We start from the raw sequence: 23,529 nt of genomic DNA, 5'->3' as shown, positions 1-23,529 counted from the left end.
CCAATACACCTGAGCAACAGTTCAGAGGACCCACCCTTTTTGGAGTTCTTAGATGGAGTGCTGGAGAGTGTTCCCTCTGGGGGCTCCCATCATTCTGCTTGGGGACTTCAATGCCCACATGGGCAATGACAGTGAGGCCTGGAAGGGCGTGATTGGGAAGAACTGTCCCCCAGATCAGTATCTTAGTGGTGTTCTGTAACTGGACTTCTGTCCTCATCACAGATTGTCCATAATGATCACCATGTTCAGGCATAAGTGTGTCCACGTGTGCACTTGGGATCAGAACACCTTAGGTTGCAGTTCAATGATCGACTTTGTGTTCCTGGCATCGGACTCTCAGGCACATGTCTTGGAAACTCGAGTGAAGAGAGGGATGGAGCTGTCAACTCCAACCCATGAACACGTTGGCGGACACCAACAGTGAGGGATGGCATCAAGGTGAAGAAGTAATCCTATTGGGCATTTCTGGTCTGTGGGACTCCTGAGGCAGCTGATACGTACCACCTGGCAAAGCGGAATGCAGCTTCAGTGGTCGCTGAGGCAAAAACCCGGGCTTGAGACAAATTCGGTGAGGCCATGGAGAACAACTTCAAGACGGCTTTGAGGAAATTCTGGTCGACCATCTGTTGTCTCAGGAGGGGGAAGCAGTGCATCGTCAACACTGTTCACAGGGAAGATGGGGCACTGCTGACCTCAACTTGAGATGTTGTGATTTGATGAGGAGAATACTTCTAAGACCTCAATTCCACTGGCACACCTGCCCATGAGGATGCAGAGTCTGGGTTCTCTGAGGCGGGCTCTTCTACCTCTGGGGTTGAGGTCACCAAGGTGATTAAAAAGTTCCTCAATGGCAAAGCCCTGGGGTCGGATGAGATCCCCCCAGAATTCCTAAAATCTCTGGATGTTGAGGGGCTGTCATGGTTGATGTCTGCAACACTGCGTGGACATTGGGGACAGTGCCTCTGGATTGGAAGACTAGGTTGGTGGTCCCCCTTTTTAATAAGGATGTGTTCCAACTACAGGGGGATCACACTCCTCAGCCACCCTGGTAAGGTCTATTGAAAGGGTTACTTGAGAGTACAGTCCGTCGGGAAGTCGAATTTCAGATTCGGGAGGAGCAATGTGGCTTTCATCCTGGCCGTGGAACAATGGAGCAGCTCGACAGCCTCTGCAAGTTCCTCGAGGGTGCATGGGAGTTCGCCCAACCAGTCTACATGTGTTTTGTGGACTTGGAGAAGGTGTTCGACCATGTTCTTTGGGGTTTCCTGTGGGGGTTCCTTGGGAGTATGGGGTACTGAACACCCTGATACGGAGTGTTTGGTCCCTGTACGACCGGTGTGAGAGTTTGGTCCGCATTGCCGGCAGTAAGTTGGACTCGTTTCCACTGAGAGTTGGACTCCGCCAAGGCTCCCCTTTGTCACTGAATTTTTTCATAACTTTTGTGGACAGAATTTCAAGGAAGCAGCTGAGGAATAGTGTGTGTCAGGTTTGGTACCCTCGGCATTGGATCTATTCTCATTGCAGATTATTTGGTTCTCTTTGCTTCATCAAGCCGTGATCTCCGAGGCTCACTCGAGCAGTTCACAGGTGAGTGTCAAGTGGCAGGGGTGAGAATCTGCGCTTCCAAATCTGAGACCAAGGTCCTCAGTTGGAAAAGAGTAGCATGCCCTCTCCGGGTCGGTGTGAGGTCCTGCCCCAAGTGGAGGAGTTCAAGTATCTCAGGGTCTTGATCACGAGTAAGGGAAGAACAGATCAGGAAATCAACAGGCGGATTGCTCCAGCGTCTGGGGCGATGTTTACTTTGTATCGGTTTGTTGTGGTGAAGAGGAGCTAAGTTGAAAGGTAAAGCTCTCAATTTACCAGTCGATCTACTTCTCCTACCCTCACCTATGGTCACGAGCTGTGGGTCAAGACTGAAAGAACAAGATCCCGGATACAAGCCGCCGAAATGAGTTTCCTCTGCAGGGTGTGCAGGCTCTTCCTTAGTGATTGGGTGAGAAAGAGACCCCGGACGACCCAGGACACGCCAGGAGACTGTCTCTCATCTCACCTGGGAATGCCTCGGGATCCCTCTGGAAGAGCTGGATGAAGTGGCTTGGGAAAGGAAAGTCCGAGTATCCCTGCTAAAGCAACTGCCCCTGCGACCCGACCCTTAGTGGACTGATGGACGGACGGACGGACAGATGGATGGATGGAGTGACTGACTCGAAAGGTTATTCAGAAAAATATTAAAGTAACCATAATTTTTATACAGGCCTGTTTTACAAGTTTGTTTTTAAAATAATTATCTTGAGACATTATTAAAAAGCATTGTCTGATATTCAATGGTTAATTTCCATGAGAATTATAATAATAATACTTTTGTCAGTTTGAAGTTATTTCTGTGGCTACTATGATTTTTTCTTTCATTGACAGAGGGGTAACAACAATGTTATCCACATGTGTATACTTCCTTTTCTTAATACAGTATTAAGGACAAATAAAAATGGTATGCAGCAATTGCTCATTGCAGAGCATAATTATTCATGAGAAGTCCAAAAAATATAAAAGTCAAAGTTTTATAAAGTAGTATTTACATCTATGAACCTGTACCTGCCACAGCATTCTGATTTCTTGCTCAATCTAAAAAAAAAAAAAGATAAAGGCCATAATCTTTAGTGGTTATAACAATTACTGTATGTTGTACTGTATTTTCTTTTAAGTGTCACTGCCACCTAAAACATGAAATTTGTATGTTGTTAACCAAAAAAAATTAGCCAGAATGGAATCATCCATTTGCTCACAGCACGTCAGAATGTTGCCGTACATCGATTTTTTTCATGTATTTTTTTATTTTTTTCCATCTCCCGCCATGAAAAATCTGTTGACTGTTTTGGGTTGAAAAAGAAGGCGGAAGTGACGTATTTTGCCGACAATTACAGCTGTGTAGTCAGGTGTATTTACCTCTTGTACAGGCGAGAAATTAGCCATTTTTTTCTGCGTGTTACCCAAAATGCCGGCTTGTTGTGTTACTGAATTTTGATCGAATACTCTGGAGGATGGAATCACTCTTCACATGTTTCCAAAAGACCCGATTCATCGTGAAAAATTGATTGCACAGGTGCAAATGACAAGAGCAGGTGTGTATCGAATTATTAAAAAATTATAACAGTTACGGGGGACTAATTTGTCTCACAGTTTATAGCATATGTTGTGTGTGAATTTAGAATACATCCCCTTGGTCAAACCAGCAAAATATAACAAAGCACTTGTATTGTGTTTAAGACAATTTCATCACATACAATACAACACAAAACAATGACAAATTAGAAGTACAAAGACAGTTTAGTAGCATGTAACACGAGCTAACTAGCCAAACGATGTATAGTCACCATGGTCGAACGAATGTTCCAAATGGGCGAATGTTATTTCCAGCGAATGTTCCAGAAACGTCAAAAAGACAGAAGACAGTGTAGCATCCGTGTACATGTGTACTTATCTGAAAGCAGCAGTATAAATAAAAAAGTCCATCGAGAGCCATCCTCGTCCTTATAGGAACATTCTAGAAATCCGTGTCCGACCACAAAAAAGAGTCCTCTCAGAAAGTAACAAAAGATCTGTGTCATTACGTATAGCAACATATAGTAAGTCAGGGGTGCTCAATGTGTTGAAGCGCGCAGGCCGCTGTTTTCCCCGACACACAGGTGGGTCGGGCGGACGTGTGCGTTCGCACCGGGGGCAGGGAGGAGAAAGGAGCTCTCCCCACCACCAGCCACCGATGTCTGTGCACCCCTTTCATATATATTTCGTCAGGCATGGGTCCTCCTGAGTATGCTACATACACAAGACTTGAAAAAGGGTTGGGAAATCGAACAATTATGGCCCCAGTCATTTAGAATATTTCACCGGGTCCCTCGTCCTTCTCGTCTCCCCACTCGTCTGTGTCTGTAGGGGAGTCTGTTGTCTGTGGAGAAGTGATCCACGTATCCTCTAAATATGGCTCGAAATGATATGTTAAAATGACTTCACTCGCTTCTGGGAATTTTTCTTTCTCAAAAAAAGCTTCAGTCTCCAAAGGGGCATCAGAAAAATCTGAAAATCGGTCATTCATCTGCCATTGCGTTTGGCACAGTGTGTTTTCAATCCCAGGGATCCAGTGTGATGTCTGGACATGACGTCACAGACAAATATGGCCACCACTGGGATGCACATGGTGTCAAGTGAGACTTGCGCAACTTTGCGCTTTTATAAAACGCCCCCAGCTCACTTTTTCAGACTTTTAATATCATCAAAGTCATGAATATTATTTGTAGTTTTGCCTACAATACCTATTTTAAAATGTGATTTTTCGTGTCAGTGGCACTTTAAGATCCAAATGTTCTTCTGTTTTTTTTTTGCAGGAGAGGGACAATGAACGCCGGCGATTAGAGGAGCTGGTGGAGGAGAACATGCTTCTGGAGATCGGACAGAAACAGAGTATGAACGAATCAGCTCATCTGGGATGGGAACTGGAACAGCTCACCAAAAACCTAGACAATTCTAACTCGGAGTGTAAGACACTAATTTTCCATTCTTATTTTTCATCACTGTGACTTATTGAATTTTTGTCCTGCTGTAGCCCGGAAATCATTTGTCCAGGAGGTCAACGAGTGTGTCTCCAGCCGTGTGTTGAAGCTGGAGAAAGAGAACAAGGAGCTGCAAACCTCGATTGAGAGACTAAAAGAGGAGAATCACCATCTCCTGGAAAAGCAGCTCCATACCCAAGAGTTAGACAGGGAGACCCAAGGTCTCAGTAAAAAGGTAAAAAAAAAAAAAGAAATGTTTGACCCATTTAAGCTATTCGCATATAAAATTAAGTGGACCCAGGAAGTCTGGTCAACTTAATTTTGTGGGCCCTAAGGCTTGGTGTGCAAAACCAATCACTAACTTCAGCGGTCCTGCAAATCGGTGGGGAAGCTTATTGACTTACCAGGCTCATGGAGGATTGTGTCTGCTCAACTCACAAAATTTTCGCAGTTCATTACTCATTATCTTAGTAGGAGTATATGTGAATAAATGAATGCAGCGATTGCAATTGCATGGTACGTGGGGTGATCTCGTGTCTTTATGTATGATGGACACCAGTACTCAGGGATGCCAGTACATTACAGACAAAATGAGTTGCTGGGGGAACACCTTTTTGAAAGCTGAAAGCAGATGTGATACAGGATATCATCTATTCAGGAATCCAATATGGAAGATTCTGAATGATCCAAGGTTTTGATTGTATCTAGTCGCAAGGAGTCATGCCGTATTGTTTGATAAAACTCCTTTTAGTGCACGGTCAACATTAGGGCTGTCATATCCCAGAGCAATTATCCAGTGGTGCTGTCTCAAATTTTAACACAATGTTATGCAGGGTTACATGCATTCAGTTGCCATGCACTTAGAACAAGCTATATGAAACTGGCTTTTATGTGGTTGCTGCCTTAATCAAATTTATTGATCTATTGGTTTTCTCTCACTTAATATCCAGGTCTATTAGTTGTATTTAGTCACCGATGACGTAGTGGTACACGATGCCTGACTTTGGTGCAGGCAGCGTAGGATTTATACCCGCTCAGTGATGGTGTCGATTTCTGCCCTGCGACTGGTGATCAATTCAGGATGTAGTCCGCCTTTTGCCTGAAGTCACCTACACACAAACACACGTACACACATGGGCAACTGGTTAGAGCAGGCGTTCCCAGAGTTTTTTACTCCCATATCTACTTTTCAAGCAGCAAGCCTCTCGTGAGCTACCGAAGTGTGAGGGGGGGATACATATATATATAGTTCTCCCACTTAGAAATCATGGAGGAGACTGAAATTTTCACCGAAGGTGCATGTCCACTATGAGAGAGATAATCTAAAAAGAAATTAGATTTTTTAACGATTTATTTGTGATACAGCTGCTAATAAGTATTTGAACACATGTCTATCAGATAGAATTCTGACCCTCAAATACCTGTTAGTTAATCCTGAATGTGATGCACCTGTGTGAGGTCTTTAGCTGCACAAAGACACCTGTCCTTCCCATACAATCAGTAAGACTCAAACTTGTAACACGGCCAAGACCAAAGAGGTGTCCAAAGACACTAGAGATAAAATTGTACAACTCCACACGGCTGGAAAGTGCTACGGAGAAATTTCTAGATTTCTAGAAATCCATGCACTGTTGTGGTTCAGAAGGATCAAAATATTAATTTATTGTACAAGTAAGGTATTGTTTTAATGTGGGGAAAAATATTGTTTGCAAAACCAAGATATAAAAAGCAAATGCGAATAGAGTGGCACAGTGGGCGGCTGGTTAGCACATCTGTATCACAGTTTTTCATTTGTTTGTTGGTTACCCGTGGTACTCTGTCTCCCACCCCCATTTCCAAAAACTTCCATGCTAGGTTAATGGAAAACACACAATTGTCTTTCAGTGTGGATCTGAGTGTGGATCATTCATTGTTGGTATATAAATTCACTGAAGTTGCAACAAGTTCAGTTTCTCACACCCACCATGCCTCTCACCCACATCTTAAACAAAATCCAACACACCCGCTGCCCTTGTAAGACTAACAGTACAGAAAAAGGATGGATGTGTCAGCTTCGCAAATTGAAACATTGTGTTTGGCCTGAAAAGTCCCTTGCAGCCGGACCCCTCCAAACTTTAATTAAAAATGCCTCTATTAGACTGAGTAAACCCACAAGTTAGCACAATGTTTTATATCCATCCATCCATTTTCTGAGTCGGTTATCCTCACGAGGGTAATGGGAGTGCTGGAGCCCATCCCAGCTGTCATCAAGCAGGAGGCAGGGTACACCCTGAACTGGTTGCCCAGCCAAACACAGGGCACATGGAAACAGACAACAGATGCACTCACAATCACCCAATTTAGAGTCTTAACCACACTTTGTATGAAATCTTTAAAACTTTTTTTTAAATTTGGTTCCCCTTGGTATAATGAGAACGATGGAAAGAGAGAGAATACATACAAAAACAGAAAAGTAGGGCACTGCAAATGATAAAGGATGGTACCTTGTCTTTTGTTACTCCCATTTTCTTTTTGATTTTAGTTATTGTTTGACCTTTGGACAAAGCATGGTCTACGCAGGTCTTTGTGCGTGTTTTTTTTTTTTTTTTTTTTTTTTTTTCCCCAAACAAACTCACCTGTCTCTTCTACACTCTTAAATATGTTGCTTCCTCAGTTGGAGCGTCTCCAGGTCTTGTTGGACCAGGAGAAATTGACAAATCAAGACATGGAGTCCCTTGGAGATGAATTATTGAAGGAAAAACAAAATCTGGAAAGAGAAATGCACGCTTTAAGAGCAGAAAAAGACAGACGGGTAATTTACAGGAACACAAACTCTTTGTATCAGTTGTACACCACAACACTTCAATCTGTCATGGTGTGATTAAGACCAGATTCAGGGCAGATTCAAACTTCACTAAAGTACAGTACAAAGTACAGCTAAAAGATGTCCAGAATTGTAATGCTCTCCAATCTTGCTAACTGTCTTTGTTTTATTTTTACTTTCTAATAAGATTTCAGAATTGGAGAGTGAGAACCAGTATCTATCTGATGCCATGGTGTCACTCCGTGAGCGTGCTCAAGCTCACAGTGAAACAAGAGTCCGTGAGGTAGAGGCTGAGAATCGCCTCTTACACCAAGGCGTTACTGACACCAGTGCCCGTTTAGCAAGTTTGGAAACTCAACTAATGCTGTACAAAGAAGAAGCAGACAGGCTGAGGGAGAGGGCAACAAGATGTGATGAGGTAGAGATGGAGCTGGTCAGGGTGGAGAGAAACAGGGATGCTCTTCACAGAGAGGTAAAGACACTAACCATTTTCTTTGGTCCTACTTATGGGGGAAAAAAAGGATTGACTTCAATGTTTTGGTCTCTGGTCAGGTGACATCGCTCCGTCAATGCAGTGACACTTCAGAGTTACTTGAGAAACAGGTGTCCTCCCTGGAGCAGGAGGTGCACAGATTTAAACGGGAGGCAGTGGAGGCTCAGCAAGGGCTTCAGCAACTGAAGAGACAGGAAACTAATATTACCCTCCTGACAAAGGAAAACTTGGAACTCCGATGCTCAGTGGAAAACCTGCGCTCCTCATCCTCTTACCTCACGAAACAACAGGAAGATTATAAGGAGTCACAGAAAAAGTTGCAAGAAATCCAAGAGACGTTGGATGAGGTTGGAGTGGAGTTACAAGGGGAAAGGAAGAGAGGAGACAGGCTGGAGATAAATGTCACCACATTAACTCAAGTGAAAAATCGGTTAGAGGATGATATGGAGAGGTTTAAAGAGGAAAATGCTGGATTGAAGAAAGAGAAGCAGAAAATATTGAGTAGGCAGGAAGAGCTAAGAAAGGAAGTAGAAGATCTGAGTCAGGAGCAGAGGAGGAGAGAAGAAGGTGACAAGGAGAGACGAAAAATTCTGTTGGACCTGGAACAGTCTGAGAAGGGAAGGAAGCACTTGGAGAAAGAGAGTTGGAGAAATAAAATGCTACTGGAAGGTAAAGAAGTAGAGCTGGAAGAGAAGGCTAGTCAGCTGGCTGTAGTGAAGAAAGAGGGTGTCGATATGAGAAAAGAGATTAGCATGCTCAAGGAGGTGGCAGTCAAAGCCAAAGAGTTGGAGAGGGAGAATAAGGAGCTGAACAAACAAGCGACCATAGACAAGAAAACTTTGGTTACACTGAGAGAGGTAAGAGTGACAGAACCACATTTATTTCTTTTTATTTGAGAGTTTTTCACATTTTTGTGAAGGAGATATTGAGAACCTCCTGTGTGTCATGTCACATCTACAAACCCTGATCCCAATGAATTTGGGAAGTCCCGTAAAACGCTAGGAAAAACTGAATACAATGATTTGCAAATCCTACCTACCAACCTATATTGAATGGAACACTATACTTCAAAGACAAGATATTTAATGTTCAAACTGATGAACAATAAATTATATATATATATATTATATATATATATATTATATATATATATATATATATATATTCTCTAAAGTTAATGCTGTCTGCAAGACATTCACAGAAACGTGGGATAGGGGCAACAAAAGACTGTGAATGTTGAGAATGCTAAAAAAGATACACATTTGGAACATTCAACAGATGAACGGGTTAATTAGAAATCGGTCAGTGTCAAGATGTGGTAGAAATGGCGCATGTCTAAAAGGCTCAGTTTTGCATCAACAAATAGTCCAATTGCAAGAAATGTAACGATTTCATCATCCACTCTCAAACCATCCATTATCCAAGCCGCTTATCCTCACAAAGGGTGCGGGAGAGAGGGAGACAATCCCAGCTAGCTTCGGGCGAAAGGCGGACAACACCCTGAACTGGTCGCCAGTCACTTGCAGGGCAAATATTGACACCATCACTGAGCGGGAATCGATCCTACGCTAGCTGCACCAAAGTCAGGCATGTTTACCACTGCACCATCAGTGACTCCACTGTCAGTAATGTCATCAAAACATTCTGAGAATCTGAAGAAATATATGCATTTATGGTAAGCGTTGATGCCGACTACCGCCATTTAATTGCTGATGACCTTCAATCCCTCAGGCGGCACTGCAATGAGAGACAACAGCATTACTGTGAAAAGGATGTTGCTGCTTGGGCTTAGGAACACTTGCTACAGCTACAAATGCAAATTAATACCCTAGCATGGAAAGCAAAAAAGCTAACAACATCCAGGGGGCTTTGTTGTAAAAGCGAACGACTATTAGACTGGCCTGCCAGTTGTCCAGACTTGTCTCCCTTTGTACATTATGAAACACAAAATACCACAACCAAGGCGCCATACTGTTCAGTAAGTAAAGTTGTACATAAAACAAGAAGAAAACAGACATCCACCTACAAAGCTTAAACAATTTGTCACCAATTCCCAAATCCTTGATAGTCGTTATACGGAAAGGTGACATAACACAGTATTAAAACATTCCGCTGGCCTAGCTTTGTTGGAATGTGTTACCGGCATCAAATTAAAAATGAATGAACATTTACATATCCAAAAAACAAGTATCAGTTTGAAAATTTGATGGCTTTGTAGTGTATTCTATTGGGTTGGAAATCATTTGCAAATCATTTACATTTTGGCTTTTTTCTCTCTTTTGTGTTCCACACATTGGAACTGAGGTTTGTAATGGATCTGTTGTAGAAGTGGAAAGGTTTGCAGTCGTTTAACAGAGAATGTTGTGTGTAGGAGTTGGTGTCAGAGAAGTTGAGAGTCCAGCAGCACAGTGTTGAGTTGGAAAGACTTAATGAAGAACTGGAAAAGGTTGGATTGAACCGAGAAAGACTACTACAACAGGAGCACATGCAGGAAGACAGGTAGCTTTAAATCACACAACATACTGTACAAGTCACTTTCTTGATGTGCTAATCAGGCTTAATTTAGAATGTTTAAGTTGACTTGGGTCTGTGTGTGTCAGCAAGTACAAGCTGCTTGAATCTCGACTGGAGGAAACAGTTCAACAAACAATGAAGATTAAAGAGGCTAAAATCTCCAGTTTGGAAAAGAAAATGGAAGAGTGCAACGCACACAATGATACACTACGTACAGAGCTAGCAACTGTAAGTGAAAATAAAATCAAGTTGAACCTTTACTCTACAACAATAGATTTGGAGTCTTTTGCAATTCAAATTTGTTTAAACTAAGTCAAGTATCTGATGTAGTAGTGTGAGATTGGTAAACCACATATTACAAATAATGCACTCATTTATCTTCCATTTCAGCTGGACCCAGCACAGTACAATTCCTAAACTGTAACACTGGAAAAGTGCCCTTAAAAAAACCTTTCACAAATGTATTTCTTGGTGTCAGTTGTTAAGGACTTATTCTCCAATTCATAATTTTGTTACATTTAATAAATTGCTATTGAGCCATTGACTATCTCCACGGGTGAATCTAAAACAAAATAAAGCAGTGAAGAAAGAAGTGGAGTAGTGTTAAAAATAATAGCAGTCCAGTGCAACTGTCAGGTTTAAGAGCCTGACTTTTGATTAAAAAGGCAAACAGAAAAGGCTTCAAGTTTTACTTGCTGCAAGGGGAGCAACAGGGCCACTCCCTGCTTCTAACCAACTCCAACTCGTGTCCCCTTGCAGCTTCTTTTTAGTCACATAAATCACATTATGAGTGTATGTGTGTGTGTGACTGTTTGATTGACTACATCTGTCTGATTGATTACATCTGTTTTCAAGACAATGAGTTCCAGTAGAATTCCAAAACTAGATTTTTGAAAACAGCTGACCTCAGTGTCACGGAGGACATTGTCATTGTCCTGGTCGGAGATGCAAAAGATTCGACTGTGCACTTTGACACACTGAGGTTTGAGCTGTTTGTCTTCGGGGTCATACAGAGGGTGGGTGGGGTGGAGGACCGCCCTCTGTGTGGAGTAGAACAGCTCTGATATGTTTTTCAGATTCCTTGTAGAACACGCAATGCGTCTCAATCTCAGAAAACCGGTTCATGATGAGGAGAATGGTTTCCATGGAGCAACCCGAGCGCAGAGCTGACTGGTTTCCCACAAGGATGATTGGACCTCTTGAGGATCTCTCCTTTCAGTGTCTCATCATTCTGCTCTTTTTCTGAGTAGTTCATAATGTGTGTAGGCACTTTCTCCACAGTGACGTCAGCAGGGATGGTGATTTCTTCAGCTCGAGATGGAATCTCCTTGGGGAACTCCTCTCCACGGACATAATGAGGGAAGTCTTCCCCACCATGGCAGGCAATACGGTTGCGCAGGAAGTGTGCGCCAGTCCAGTAAACTAGACTTGCACTTGAACCAATCCGCTGCCTACACACTGATGTGCCTGTCAACGCTGGCAGCTGACCACAGCTCATTCCCAACCAATCCAAAGTCCTTACGCTGTTCACAAATACACTGGATCGTGGTGATGGCTGCTCCTTTGTGGCATCCGGGGCACGACTGAGAGCTATAAGACAATTTTTTCCACCAGAGAGGATCACATAGTTTCCAGAAGAGACAGGAACATAGAGTGACTTACAAGAGCGGAGGTAGAAGCACCCAGGTGCATTATATTTTGTGCAGACGATGTAATTTGAAGGAGGTTACTGACTTAAAGGTAGTGGTGGGGGAGAGTGTAGCTCGACAGCATAGGATGGTGGTGTGTAAGATGATTCTGGTAGCGGGTAGGAAGATTTAAGAAGGCAAAGGCGGAGCAGTGAATGGTGGAAGTTGAGAAAGGAAGAATGTTCTGTGGCTTTTCGGAAAGAGGTGAGCCAGACTCTAGACGGACAGGAAGAGCTCCCCGAAGACAGGAATACTACTGCCAAGGCCAGCAGGCGAGTACTTGGGGTGTCTTCTGTTTGTTAATGGGAGAAGGAAACTTGGTGGTGGAACCTCAAAATACAGGAAGTCATTCAAGGACAGAGATTAGCGAAGAAGTGGACCACGGAGAGGACTGAGGAGAGGCGAAAGGAATACATTGAGATGCGTCGTAGGGCAAAGGTAGAGGTGGCGAAGGCTAAACAAGAGGCATATGAGAACGTACACCAGATTGGGTAAAAAAGAAGGAGATCTTTACAGGTTGGTCAGACAGAGGGATAAGAGATGAGAACAATGTGCAGCAAGTAAAGGTGATTAAGGATAGTGATGGAAATATGTTGACTGATGCCAGTAGTGTGCTAAGTAGATGGAAGAGGCAAGCATGAATGACCAAGAAGTTGCAATGATAAGCAAGGGGGAAGTTAGAAAGGCACTGAACAGGATGAAAAATGGAAAGACCTTTGGTCCTGATGACACACCAGTGGAGGTATGGAAGCAATTTGGTGAGGTGGCTGTGGAGTTTTTAACCAACTTATTCAATAGAATACGAGCGGGAGAGAAGATGCCAGAAGAATGGAGGAAAAGTGTACTAGTTCCCATTTTTAAAAACAAACGCGACGGTCAGAACTGTGGAAACTACAGACCAATAAACATAAGCCACATAATAAAGTTATGGAAGAGAGTATTGGAGGCTAGACTCAGGTCAGAAGTAAGTATATGCGAGCAACAGTACGGTTTCATGCCTAGAAAGAGTACCACAGATGCATTACTTGCCTTGAGGATGCACGTGGAAATGTACAGAGAAGGTCAGAAGGAGCTACATTGTGTCTTTGTAGACCTAGAGAAAGCCTATGACAGAGTACCAAGAGAGGAACTGTGGCACTGCATGCGCAAGTCCAGTGTGGCGGAGAAATATGTTAGAATAGTACAGGACATGTATGAGGACAGCAGAACAGCGGTGAGATGTGCCTTATGTGTGTCAGAAGAATTTAAGGTGAAGGTGGGACTGCATCCGGTGTACGCCCTGAGCCTCTTCCTGTTTGTGGTAATAATGGATCGGCTGACAGATAAAGTTATACTGGATTTCTCTTGGACCATGATGTTCGCAGATAATATTGTGATATATCGTGAAAGTAGAGAGCAGGTGGAGGAACAATTAGAAAGATGGAGGCACGCACTGGAAAGGAGAGGAATAAAGAGTAGCCAAAGTAAAACAGAATATATGTGCATGAATGAAAGGGGCAGTGGAGAAAGAGTGAAGTTCCAGGGAGAAGAGATAGCAAGGGTGGACGATTTCAAATGCATGGGTTCAACAATACAGAGCAATCGAGAGTGTGGTAAGGAAGTGAAGAAACGGGTCCAAGCGGGAAGGAACAGTTAATGGAAGATGTCTGGTGGTTTGGGGCTCTGGAGTCCTTATCCAACTCATTGACCTGCAAGGGTTTGACCTCAAGGGTTCTGGTGTCACCCTTAGATACAGGCAGTGAGTCTGATCGTTCTTGCCTTTCAGGCGATTTCCCCTTGTCCTGCATGGATCTTCGTTTAGTCTTGTGTTCCTAGTGGTTCCATGGGGTCCGAGTTTGGGACCGCTGAGCGCTCAGGCGGTCTAAGTAGAAGAGACTGCAGATCCTGCTCTGACAGATTACTGCTGAAGAGCTCTTGGTCTATGAGCTGGACTTGATGCTGGAAGATCTGCTCCTGAACTTCCCACATGGAACGTTACATCTTCTCCCGCCAGGTCATCATGCAGGTCAGATTGCAGATACTCTCAGGTCTTAGTGCAGGTGCATGAAGAGCTGCAGTCCTCAACACCTCGTGCTCATGTCTGGCCAGGCTGCCCTCCTCGTCCTTCTTGGGCATGAGCAGCAGCTGGTTGAAGTTGGCTTTACCCTTCAGCTTCCAGTACTGGTACAGGAAGTCAGTCTCGGGTGCCATTTTGAGGTGCCCACTTCCTCTGCATCCACTAGCTGGTAGAAGACCTCCTCCATGTCTTGGAATTTCATCTTGGGGATGTCGACGGGCTTTTCCTGTGGGTCACGTTGACAAACAAGACACAAGGACGACTGCAAAGACGAGGGGGACGACGAGGCAAAAGGGATGAACCCGAAGGCGGCCATGTCCTCTTCATTGTCCCCTCTCAATTTGCCCTTCTTGCTCCAGACACTTTCCTCATTTTCTACTTCAGCGGTGGTTTCCCACTGCACAGAATCACTGCCCTTAAGGCCCGAGTGCTTGGGGCAGTAGTACTTGAACTTGACTTTGTCGTCCTGGGTGATGATGGTGGCCATCTCCAGGCTGGAGTGGAGGCCGCAAGTTACATGGAAGGCAATGCGGCAGTTTTTGGCGGAACACTGGATGCAGCCTCGCATCTTTTCTTTACACAGGCAGCAGTTGAGCGGCCAAATGTTGCTGGGAATGTGCGACATATTGGTGACGGGCCCCATCTTCTCTGGGTTCCCATTGGTCACCTCTGGGATCCACAAGGCACAGCTGACATGGACCCACTTGGTTCCACTGCGGGTGGGCTTCATAGCATCGCCCTTCTTTGGGCACAACTGGCATTTTGGCAGGATACCCAAGGCGCATATCCAACACAACCAGCTGCTCTTTGGGAGTTTTTGTGTGCTGTAACATGTCTGGTCGACCATCTCGTTGTTGTCCTCTCTGTTGGGGAACTGGCACATCGCACATCACGTCCTCGTCGTACTCGATGCCCATGCCCTCCTGAGTCTTGGTAGTTTGGGTCATGTTGTCATGACAACGACGCTCAAACTCTTTCAAGGCGCGCTCCATGACGAAGGCATCCAGTGGCGGAAGGGCCAACCATGTAAACTCCTCGTTGATGACCTGCAGCCAGGTGACGTCTTCCTCGTTGAGGTCGTAGTGACACATGCCCTCCGCCAAAATCCTGATGTCCACATAACCGAGGGCCAGGGCGGCCGACGTGCGGATCAGTTTCCAAGGCCTGACAAACATGCAGGAAGTGTTCCTTGCTTTTATCGGTTAGCGCCCGGGCCACGGATGGACTGCGGGCTAACGCTCACCTGGACACCCTGTTTTCCCGCTCCTGCCTCCAGGATGTAGTAATCATCCGCATTATGCTGGTACTAGTCGTGCTCCTTCACGGTGAGGATCAGGTCTGTCCTGAAGACTTTAGATGGTTTCTCTCTGCCTCTTCTCCTGGCCTGGGATTAAGTCTGGGACCAGCAGGCATTGTCAGACTCGTTCCTTCTGCTGGAGTGCTGACTTCTCTTTGTGGCGGGGCGTATGAGAAGTTCCAACTTCAACACAATTGTTGATCTGTCATTGGTTGTGCACGTAGTGTCACCAACTTCACATAAGAATACCAGGTGTTGGCGTTAGGGTTAGGGTTAGGGTTAGAGAGGTGTGATTGTCCTTGGTCCACGATGATTCATGTCCATAAATCCAGTGACGAACACGTACAGTCCCAGACTGGCCAGTGAGGAGGAGCCATGCTCTGATCAGCACCAAGTCCAGCAGTCCCAACGGTGCCGCTCCTTTACCTAACATGTTCAAGTGCGGATCAGATGAATTCTTCAGTGGTTTGAAACCAGGGCAGCCTATTGCTACCCCACTCTTTGTAGCCAGACTTCCAACGCTAATCGTTGTTGGATGAAAAGGGAACCACAGGCTTGCAGTGGGAAAGGTGTATTGACATGGGACGTTCCACTATCTTTATCACTGTGGGAGTGGTCAGCAGACCTGGTAGGGACCTTCCCAGCGAGGTGAGGACCAACACTTTTTCTTGATGACTTTTCTCAGGACCCAATCACCATTGGACACCAATGGCACCTGTGAAGAAGGTACAAGAGGTGGCAGAATATTTGTTTCTTTAACAGTTTTATTTTGAGTATCTCTTTCATCCAACCTGCTGAAGTATTTTCTTTTTCTGACTACTGAACTGGCTGCTCTACCATGGACAGTCTAAATGTTCAATCATATACTATTTCAAATGGGGACAATCCTTTATCTGTTGGGGTTTTCATCTCATATGCAGTTTTACTAAATTTAAACATTCTGCCCAAGTTCTCCCTGTATGTTCCATAGTTTTCCTTAATCGAGACTTCACTGTCCCATTGCTTCGTTCCACTAATCCTGCACAATGATTTTTGAAAGTTATTTCATTGCAGCTACTTTACTGATTATTACATTTACAAAATGTGGCCCATTGTTGCTGTACAATTTTTCCATGAGAAGGAATAATATATTTACACAAGGACTTTGCCACAATAATAGTATATATTATAATATATATCATAATAATCTTTAGATAAGAGCAGATCAATACTAAACAATATTTGTAATGCTGGACTTTGTTTAGCTCAATAAAAGTCATGTGTAAAAACTGGAAAGGATGACTAGCTTGGGGAAACTACCCTCTCTTGGGTCTGCCGTTCTCTTGAATATTGTGTTTGCAGGAAATAAGACATGATCTACAAAAAAAATTTGAGTAAGAATTGAATCCAAAGGTGTGAAAATGTCTGTATAATAGCTACCATCCCTCCTGTTGAGACATGGCAAGCCCCATGACTCAAAATTGCCACTGTTTTAAACAGATTTTTTTTTTTGTAGTACAGGTTTTCCACTGATTATGTGTATCAGTGGTCTCAAACTCAATTCACCTTGGGGCCGCTGGAGGCACATTCTGGCTGAGGCTGGGCACACAATTTAAAAGAGCAAATTTAAAAACTTTTTTGTCTTCTTATTCTTTTTAGCACAATATAAGATAAGCAAGGAAGCTGGTGTAAACCGTGTGTGTGTGCAAAACTACTAATAAAACTCTCCATGGAAACATCACTGTAACTTTCACTCAATGAAAATGTTTCTCTGCTTGCATCAAGCCTTGTCACTGTCACACCCCCGAAAGCCACAACCCCACCGTAATTGGTAGGTTCGCCAGCTCCGTACACAACAGTGTAAAGTGCCATTCATATAAAACTTCAGGACCGCATTATCATTTAACTTTCATAGTAAGTTGGGGGCCGCAAAATATCATGTGGGGCGGGGGCGCAAATGGCCTGCGGACCGTCAGTTTGAGACCCCCCCGATGTATATTATCTTCTAAATTTTTCTGTAAGCCATCACTGGGTTTCACATTGAGGAGCATGTTTTGTGTGTCTTTTAGAACTGTTAAATCAATAGGAGTGTTGGGGACTTGTGATTGTGTCTATGCCCTATTTTTCTGTTGCTGCCTCCTTGGCAGGTTTATCAGCGAATGCATTTCCCAGGGAGACATCATTTTTTTTCCTTTTCATTTTTTTTCCAAGTTTTTTCTTACAGCTCTCTTTCTGCCTCACTTTCTTTAGCCTGTTCTAACATGTTGTAGCTGTAGTTTCTTCTTCTGGTTTTAATATTACCACTGCTTGCATTACTTCAGCTGTCTCTCCTGCCTTTCTCTTTCTTGCCCGTGCTAATCAAGCTCTTGCCATCCCAAGATCTAAGTCTTTATCTTTTCCTTTCTTCCTTGCAACACTTGCCATCAATCTTTCTACCAACCTGCTGCGTCCTTTAACTGCCATTTAAGCTATGTTATTATTTTATTTTACTTTTTTTTCATTTTTTTTTAAGAAACATCATGCTGCCCGGTAAGCATTGTTCCATGAAGTTTACGTCCCCTCTAGGGCAGACTTACTGTTCCTGCTCTCCATTATGCTTTTCTACGTTTGTCCCGTACAGACTACTTGTCCTTTTTGGGACCTAAGTCCTAATCCACTACCTTATGTACTTCACCGGAACACAGACTTCTGTTAGTATCATTAGGTTTCCATCCATGACCTATGATTCCACAAGTACGTAATGGCATTCACACTCGCCTTCAGTCACTCACACATTTATGGATCCTTATAAATACCCTCTTTAATGGTGGAATAACCTTAAAACTTCCTTCTGGCGGAGTAGCCTTGAAACCTTCTGGCAGAGTAGCCTTGAAAACCTCTTGCTGGCAGAGTAGCCTTGAAAACCTCCTTCTGGCAGAGTAGCCTTGAAAACCTCCTTCTGGCAGAGTAGCCTTGAAAACCTCCTTATGGCAGAGTAGCCTTGAAAACCTCCTTCTGGCAGAGTAGCCTTGAAAACCTCCTTCTGGCAGAGTAGCCTTGAAAACCTTCTTCTGGCAGGAGTAGCCTTGAAACCTCCTTCTGTCAGTAGTAGCCTTGAAACCTTCTTCTGTCAGGAGTAGCCTTGAAACCTCCTTCTGGCAGGAGTAGACTTACTTACCGGTTCAAGTGTTGTCTGAATGCCAGTTGTTCATGATCCCATCAACCTTCATCTACCGAGGGCAGATTTGACCCTGGCCTCAAATTAACGTCCCACCAGGGGTTTTCTTCAGGAACAGCTAATTGCTCCTGGCTGTCGGCAGACTTTGATGTGTCCTCTCCATCCTCGATGGGCGGTGGTGTGTTGGGATCCGGCTCGACGGACCAAAATGTCAGGTTTAAGAGCCTGACTTTCTATTAAAAAGGCGAACAGACAAGGCTTCAAGTTTTATTTGCTGCAAGAGGAGCGACAGGGCCTCTCCCTTCTTCCAACCAACTCCAATTCGTGTGCCCTTGCAGCTTCTTTTTATTCACATAAATCACATGATGTGTGTATGTGTGTGTGTGACTGATTGACTACATCTTTCTGATTGATGAAATCTGTTTTCAAGACAATGAGTTCAAAGGTAGAAGCTAAGTAGTGATGTGTAACCAACTAAAGTATGTACAAAATTAGAACAAATGAATTGATTTCTTTAACAGTAACAGATTAATCGACGTTTTCAGTACTTTTTTTATTGTTTCATGTCAAACAAGTTACCAGTAGGTGCAGTGAATTCTCCTAAAAACACAAGACCCAGCATTCATTACATACACACTCTTAAGGGTCTGCAATTTGGCAATTTGTTGAAAGGGGTGTGTTTAAAAAAATAATAATAATAAATTGTGTTTGGCATTCATAAAGTGAGGTCATCAAGTTTGTGAAAAACAGATATGAATCAGGTGGCCGCTATTTTAGGATAAAGTCACCACCAGTTGAACATGCATTTCTCCTTGAAAGCCTGAGGAAAATGGATAATTCAAAACATTGTTCAGAAGAACAGGATAATTTGATTAAAAGGTTGATTGGAAAAGGGGAAACCTAATAAAGAGGTCTAAAAACTTTAGGCTGTTCAGCTAAAATGCTCTCTAATGCCTTAAAATGGAAAGTAAAACCAGAGACAAGTGGCAAAAAACAGAAGACAACCATCAAAATGGATTGCAGAATAACCAGAATGGCAAAAGCTCAGCCAATGATCAGCTCCAGGATGATCAAAAACAGTCTGGAGTTAGTTACCTGTAAGTTCTGTGACAGTAAGAAGAAGTCTGTGTGAAGTTAATCAATTTCCAATCACCTCCTGCAAAGAAACTCTTGTTTAGAGGAAAAAAAGCCATGTGCCCAAAGGCTACAATTTTTCAAAGAACACATCAACTAGCCTAAAGAGAAATGGAGGAACATTTTGTGGACTGATCAGAGTAAAATTGTTCTTTTAGGGTCCAGGGGCATAGCCAATTTCTGAGACGACCCCCAACCTCTGAATTCAAGCTACAGTACACAGTGAAGATAGGAAGCATGATGGTCAAAGTATCATGATACGGGCATGTCTCTCCTGCTACGGTGTTGGGGCTTTTTTATCACATACCAGGGATCATGTATCGGATTGTATTTCGACATACTTGAAAAGGTCACGTTTCCTTATACGGAAGAGAACATGCCCTTAAAATGGGTGTTTCAAAAAAGAATGACATAAACACTCTAGTAAATGTACAGTCTTGCTTCCAAACCAACGAAGTCCATGTCATGGAGTGGCCAGCCCAATAAAAAATGCTATTTCTGAAGCAAAACGAAGAAATGTAAATTAATGGTGGAATATTATGAACTAATCTTGCAGTGGAATAAGAGCTGAAAGGTGCCACAGGTTGGTTGACTCCATGCCACGCAAATGTGAATCAGTTATAAAAAAAAAAATGATGGTCATACAACTGGTAATACCCTAGGAAACAAATGTGTCCAAAATAGTTTTGAGTTTGTAAAGTCAACGGCATAGTGCTTTTTTTTTTTTTTAGTGCTTTCAACAAATTGCCCAATCGCACAGTCTTAAGCGTATGTATATCATGAATGTTGGGTCTTGTTCGTGTTCTGAGAATCGACAGGACCTATTGTTCATTTGTTTGACATGAAGCAATACAAAATATACTGAAAACATGGATTAATCTGGTTAGTCACAATGGACTGCTATTCTTTTGAACACTAGTGTAACAGTCATTGTCTATAAATCAGGCTGCCTAACTCCCCTCTTGACTGCCTGGTCTGTATAAATGTATCCTTTCAATTCAGAGTCAAATCTGTATTTTTGGCAGGGTTCATACAGGTCAGGGAATTTCTGGAATACCATGGAAAGAAATGTTCCCTTTTCCAGGTGTTGGAAGTCCGGTCCGGTAAATAAAAAATATTTGGCTTGGGTCAGGGGATGTCATGGAATTTTCTGTCACTGTGACTTGGCGCAATCACACTCTCAAATCTGCACAATCGAGCACGAAAAATCACGCACATGAAATTTGTTAGTAGAAATACATAGACATTCTCAGCGCACATGAAAACCAATCCAGCAGTGAACCACAGCCTGACTTTTTTTATTTTTTTTTTCAACACGGAAGCCCACAGTCTCCTGATAGTTTACCTGACTCCACCCACCTTCGGCTCTTAAAGGGGTACACTCATAATTACAAACACCGTCCACCCACACAGTCTGGGCAGCGTAGAGCAAAGAGTTAGACATGCTGCTTGTGTTTAGGATAATAATGGTAATAATGGTAAAAGTAAAAAAAAAATAAAAAAAATAAATTAAAAAAAAGTGCTGTTGCTTTAATGAATGTCGGGTTATGTGAATAATAGAAGAAAAAGTGGTGCAACTGGATGAGATTTTCTCTTTTTTAAGTAAAAGAGTTCTTGTCTGAAGGCAAAGGAGAAAGTACAGGATGAGATGGTGTATAATGTTAAAATTCCACCTTGACACAGCCTGATCAAGGATGAAAGCACAGACAATACAGTCCATAAATAGCTAATTCTGTATTTTAAATATAGGCAACATAATATTAACCTTAGTTAAAAATATATGTTCAACATGTAATGATAGTTAATATTTTTAATAACCATAAATATCACAGTCATAATGATGTGCCTACTACATTGATAAGCTTTGGCACTTATTTGAGTGAAAACAGACGATCATATAGCTTAAATATTGCTGTCTACCACAATCAATCAATCCAATATTAGCCATGGAATTTTGTATTTAATACTTGGAAAGTCATGGAAAATTCATGGAATTTTGTTTCTCTGGAAGTGTATGAACCCTGTTTTGGGGAAACCTAATGACAACTAAATTAGAAAGGATTAAGGAGGATATGTGTAAATATATCAATACCAAAAGACCTTTACAGCAAAAATTACTTTCTCTCAACAATATAAAAAAATTAAATTACAAAGCAATTTTGTCCCTAAAATAAGTGAATTGACGAGATGAAATTCTCAAAATGAGATGTATTTTCAAAAGTCTTTTTGTTGAAAATTTATTTAAAACTTTCTTGAAAAAAATAAAGGTGTATTTGCACTACAAATAAGGTAGTCAAGCGGAAAGATTTTAATGCAGCCCTATGCCGGGATAAATGCAGAGGATTGCGTCAGGAAGGACATCCGGCGTAAAACTGTGCTAAGCAAAAATGAGGATTCATCTAAAGAATCCCATACTGCTGTGACGGTCTGACTGCTCCTGGTGCTGAAAAGTCTCCTTGTGATTAATGCGCATATGCGTATAGTTTGTAAACTTGCGCCCAGTCTGAAACATCCCCACCCATGTGCTTCAACATGTTTCATTTGACAACTTGTCGCTGAGTGTTAATGTTCGCTACGGACGTCTCAGAAAGACGAACACAGTGAACATGCATGTATGTGTATATCTTTTTATCAACGTATTTTTTAACGCGAGGTTAGGCTTAGGTTATAATGTATGTTAGCTCCCTCAATATAGAAGAAGAGCAACTCAGAGACCGTGGGATTTCTCAGTAAGCGTCTGCTACGTACCCAGAGTTCCCCTGTTAGTAACGCTTGCGCATTAATCACAAGGAGACTTTTCAACACGTGGGAGCGCTCAGACTCTAACACTGGATCGGTTGTGGCCTGGCTTAACAATGCCCACCCCCAGCACCGCTAATGTTAGGTCCAAAACACGGACTTCTCGCTCAATGTGGACCCAGAGGCTCACGGCACCAGGATAAAATGATTGAGACAGAGGCAGAGTTATTTTTTACCAAACTGCAGTTTGGGGAGAACTCGGGGAAGAAGAACATGTCCTCCAAGCCCGCCCGTAAGACTCTCTCCGAGCCCCTCCAAAACCAGACATTTTATTGAGCTTCACACATAGGGTGGGGGAGAGCAGGTTTCACAAGACAAGTAAAGTTGTTATACAGAGACAGTTAATCTTCTCAAGGCCGGGTGTCCTCTGATTAGACACAGTTCTTCCTGTTACAAAAACCCACAAGAATGCAGCTATCATAAATTTGCAGTCACCTTGAGCTCTTAAACTTCCCATAGACAAACAGCACACACACGCATCCCTGCACAGCAACAGAGTCATTAAAAGAGATTTATGACACATGAGGTGATACATTTCACAGGCTTCTGTGAAATGTGTAAGCTTATCTTACAGCTAACCTGCAAGGCTTTGGTGGAAATTCAGCCGCTGTTTGTCGAAGACAAAGAAGAAGAGGAAAGCGGATTCGTCGGAAGAAGAAGAAATGTCCAGAGCCTACTACTGAGTGTAGGGAATTTGAATGTTGGGATTATGACAAGGAAATCTCAGGAATTGGTTGACATGATGATGAGGAGAAAGGTTGAGATATTGTGTATCCAAGAGAGCAGGTGGAAAGGTAGTAAGGCTAGAAGTTTGGGAGCAGGGTTTAAATTATTCTACCACAGAGTAGATGGGAAGAGAAATGTAGTTGGGGTTATTTTAAAGGAAGAGCTGGCTAAGAATGTCTTGGAGGTGAAAAGAGTATCAGATCGAGTGATGAGACTAAAATTTGAAATTGAGGGTGTTATGTATAATGTGGTTAGCGGCTATGCCCCACAGGTGGGATGTGACCTAGAGTTGAAAGAGAAATTCTGGAAGGAACTAGATGAAGTACTTCTGAGCAGCCC

At 43.0% G+C, this 23,529-nt stretch overlaps 1 protein-coding gene and 1 pseudogene across 8 annotated transcripts in view; one reads left to right on the top strand and one right to left on the bottom strand.

Annotated features, from left to right (window-relative positions):
- Nucleotides 1-23,529, top strand: part of ccdc88c (coiled-coil domain containing 88C) — a 123,241-nt gene that overhangs the window by 38,036 nt on the left and 61,676 nt on the right. For 7 of the 8 annotated variants that reach the window (XR_009798580.1, XM_061844730.1, XM_061844731.1 and 4 more), the window contains 7 exons: nt 4,380-4,530; nt 4,598-4,779; nt 7,198-7,335; nt 7,535-7,819; nt 7,900-8,697; nt 10,212-10,339; nt 10,441-10,582. Coding sequence is in view for 7 of the 8 variants with exons in the window: in XM_061844730.1 (XP_061700714.1) it covers nt 4,380-4,530; nt 4,598-4,779; nt 7,198-7,335; nt 7,535-7,819; nt 7,900-8,697; nt 10,212-10,339; nt 10,441-10,582 (1,824 nt within the window). In the remaining variant the exon portion in view is untranslated. The remainder of the gene's footprint in view (nt 1-4,379; nt 4,531-4,597; nt 4,780-7,197; nt 7,336-7,534; nt 7,820-7,899; nt 8,698-10,211; nt 10,340-10,440; nt 10,583-23,529) is intronic. The other variant, XM_061844733.1, reaches the window with a different exon arrangement.
- On the bottom strand, nt 13,840-15,828 carry LOC133513002 (protein Jade-1-like; annotated as a pseudogene).

Source organism: Syngnathoides biaculeatus, chromosome 15 (assembly GCF_019802595.1).
Source record: "Syngnathoides biaculeatus isolate LvHL_M chromosome 15, ASM1980259v1, whole genome shotgun sequence".
Classification (NCBI taxonomy): domain Eukaryota; kingdom Metazoa; phylum Chordata; class Actinopteri; order Syngnathiformes; family Syngnathidae; genus Syngnathoides; species Syngnathoides biaculeatus.
This window is presented reverse-complemented; position numbering and strand designations above follow the sequence as displayed.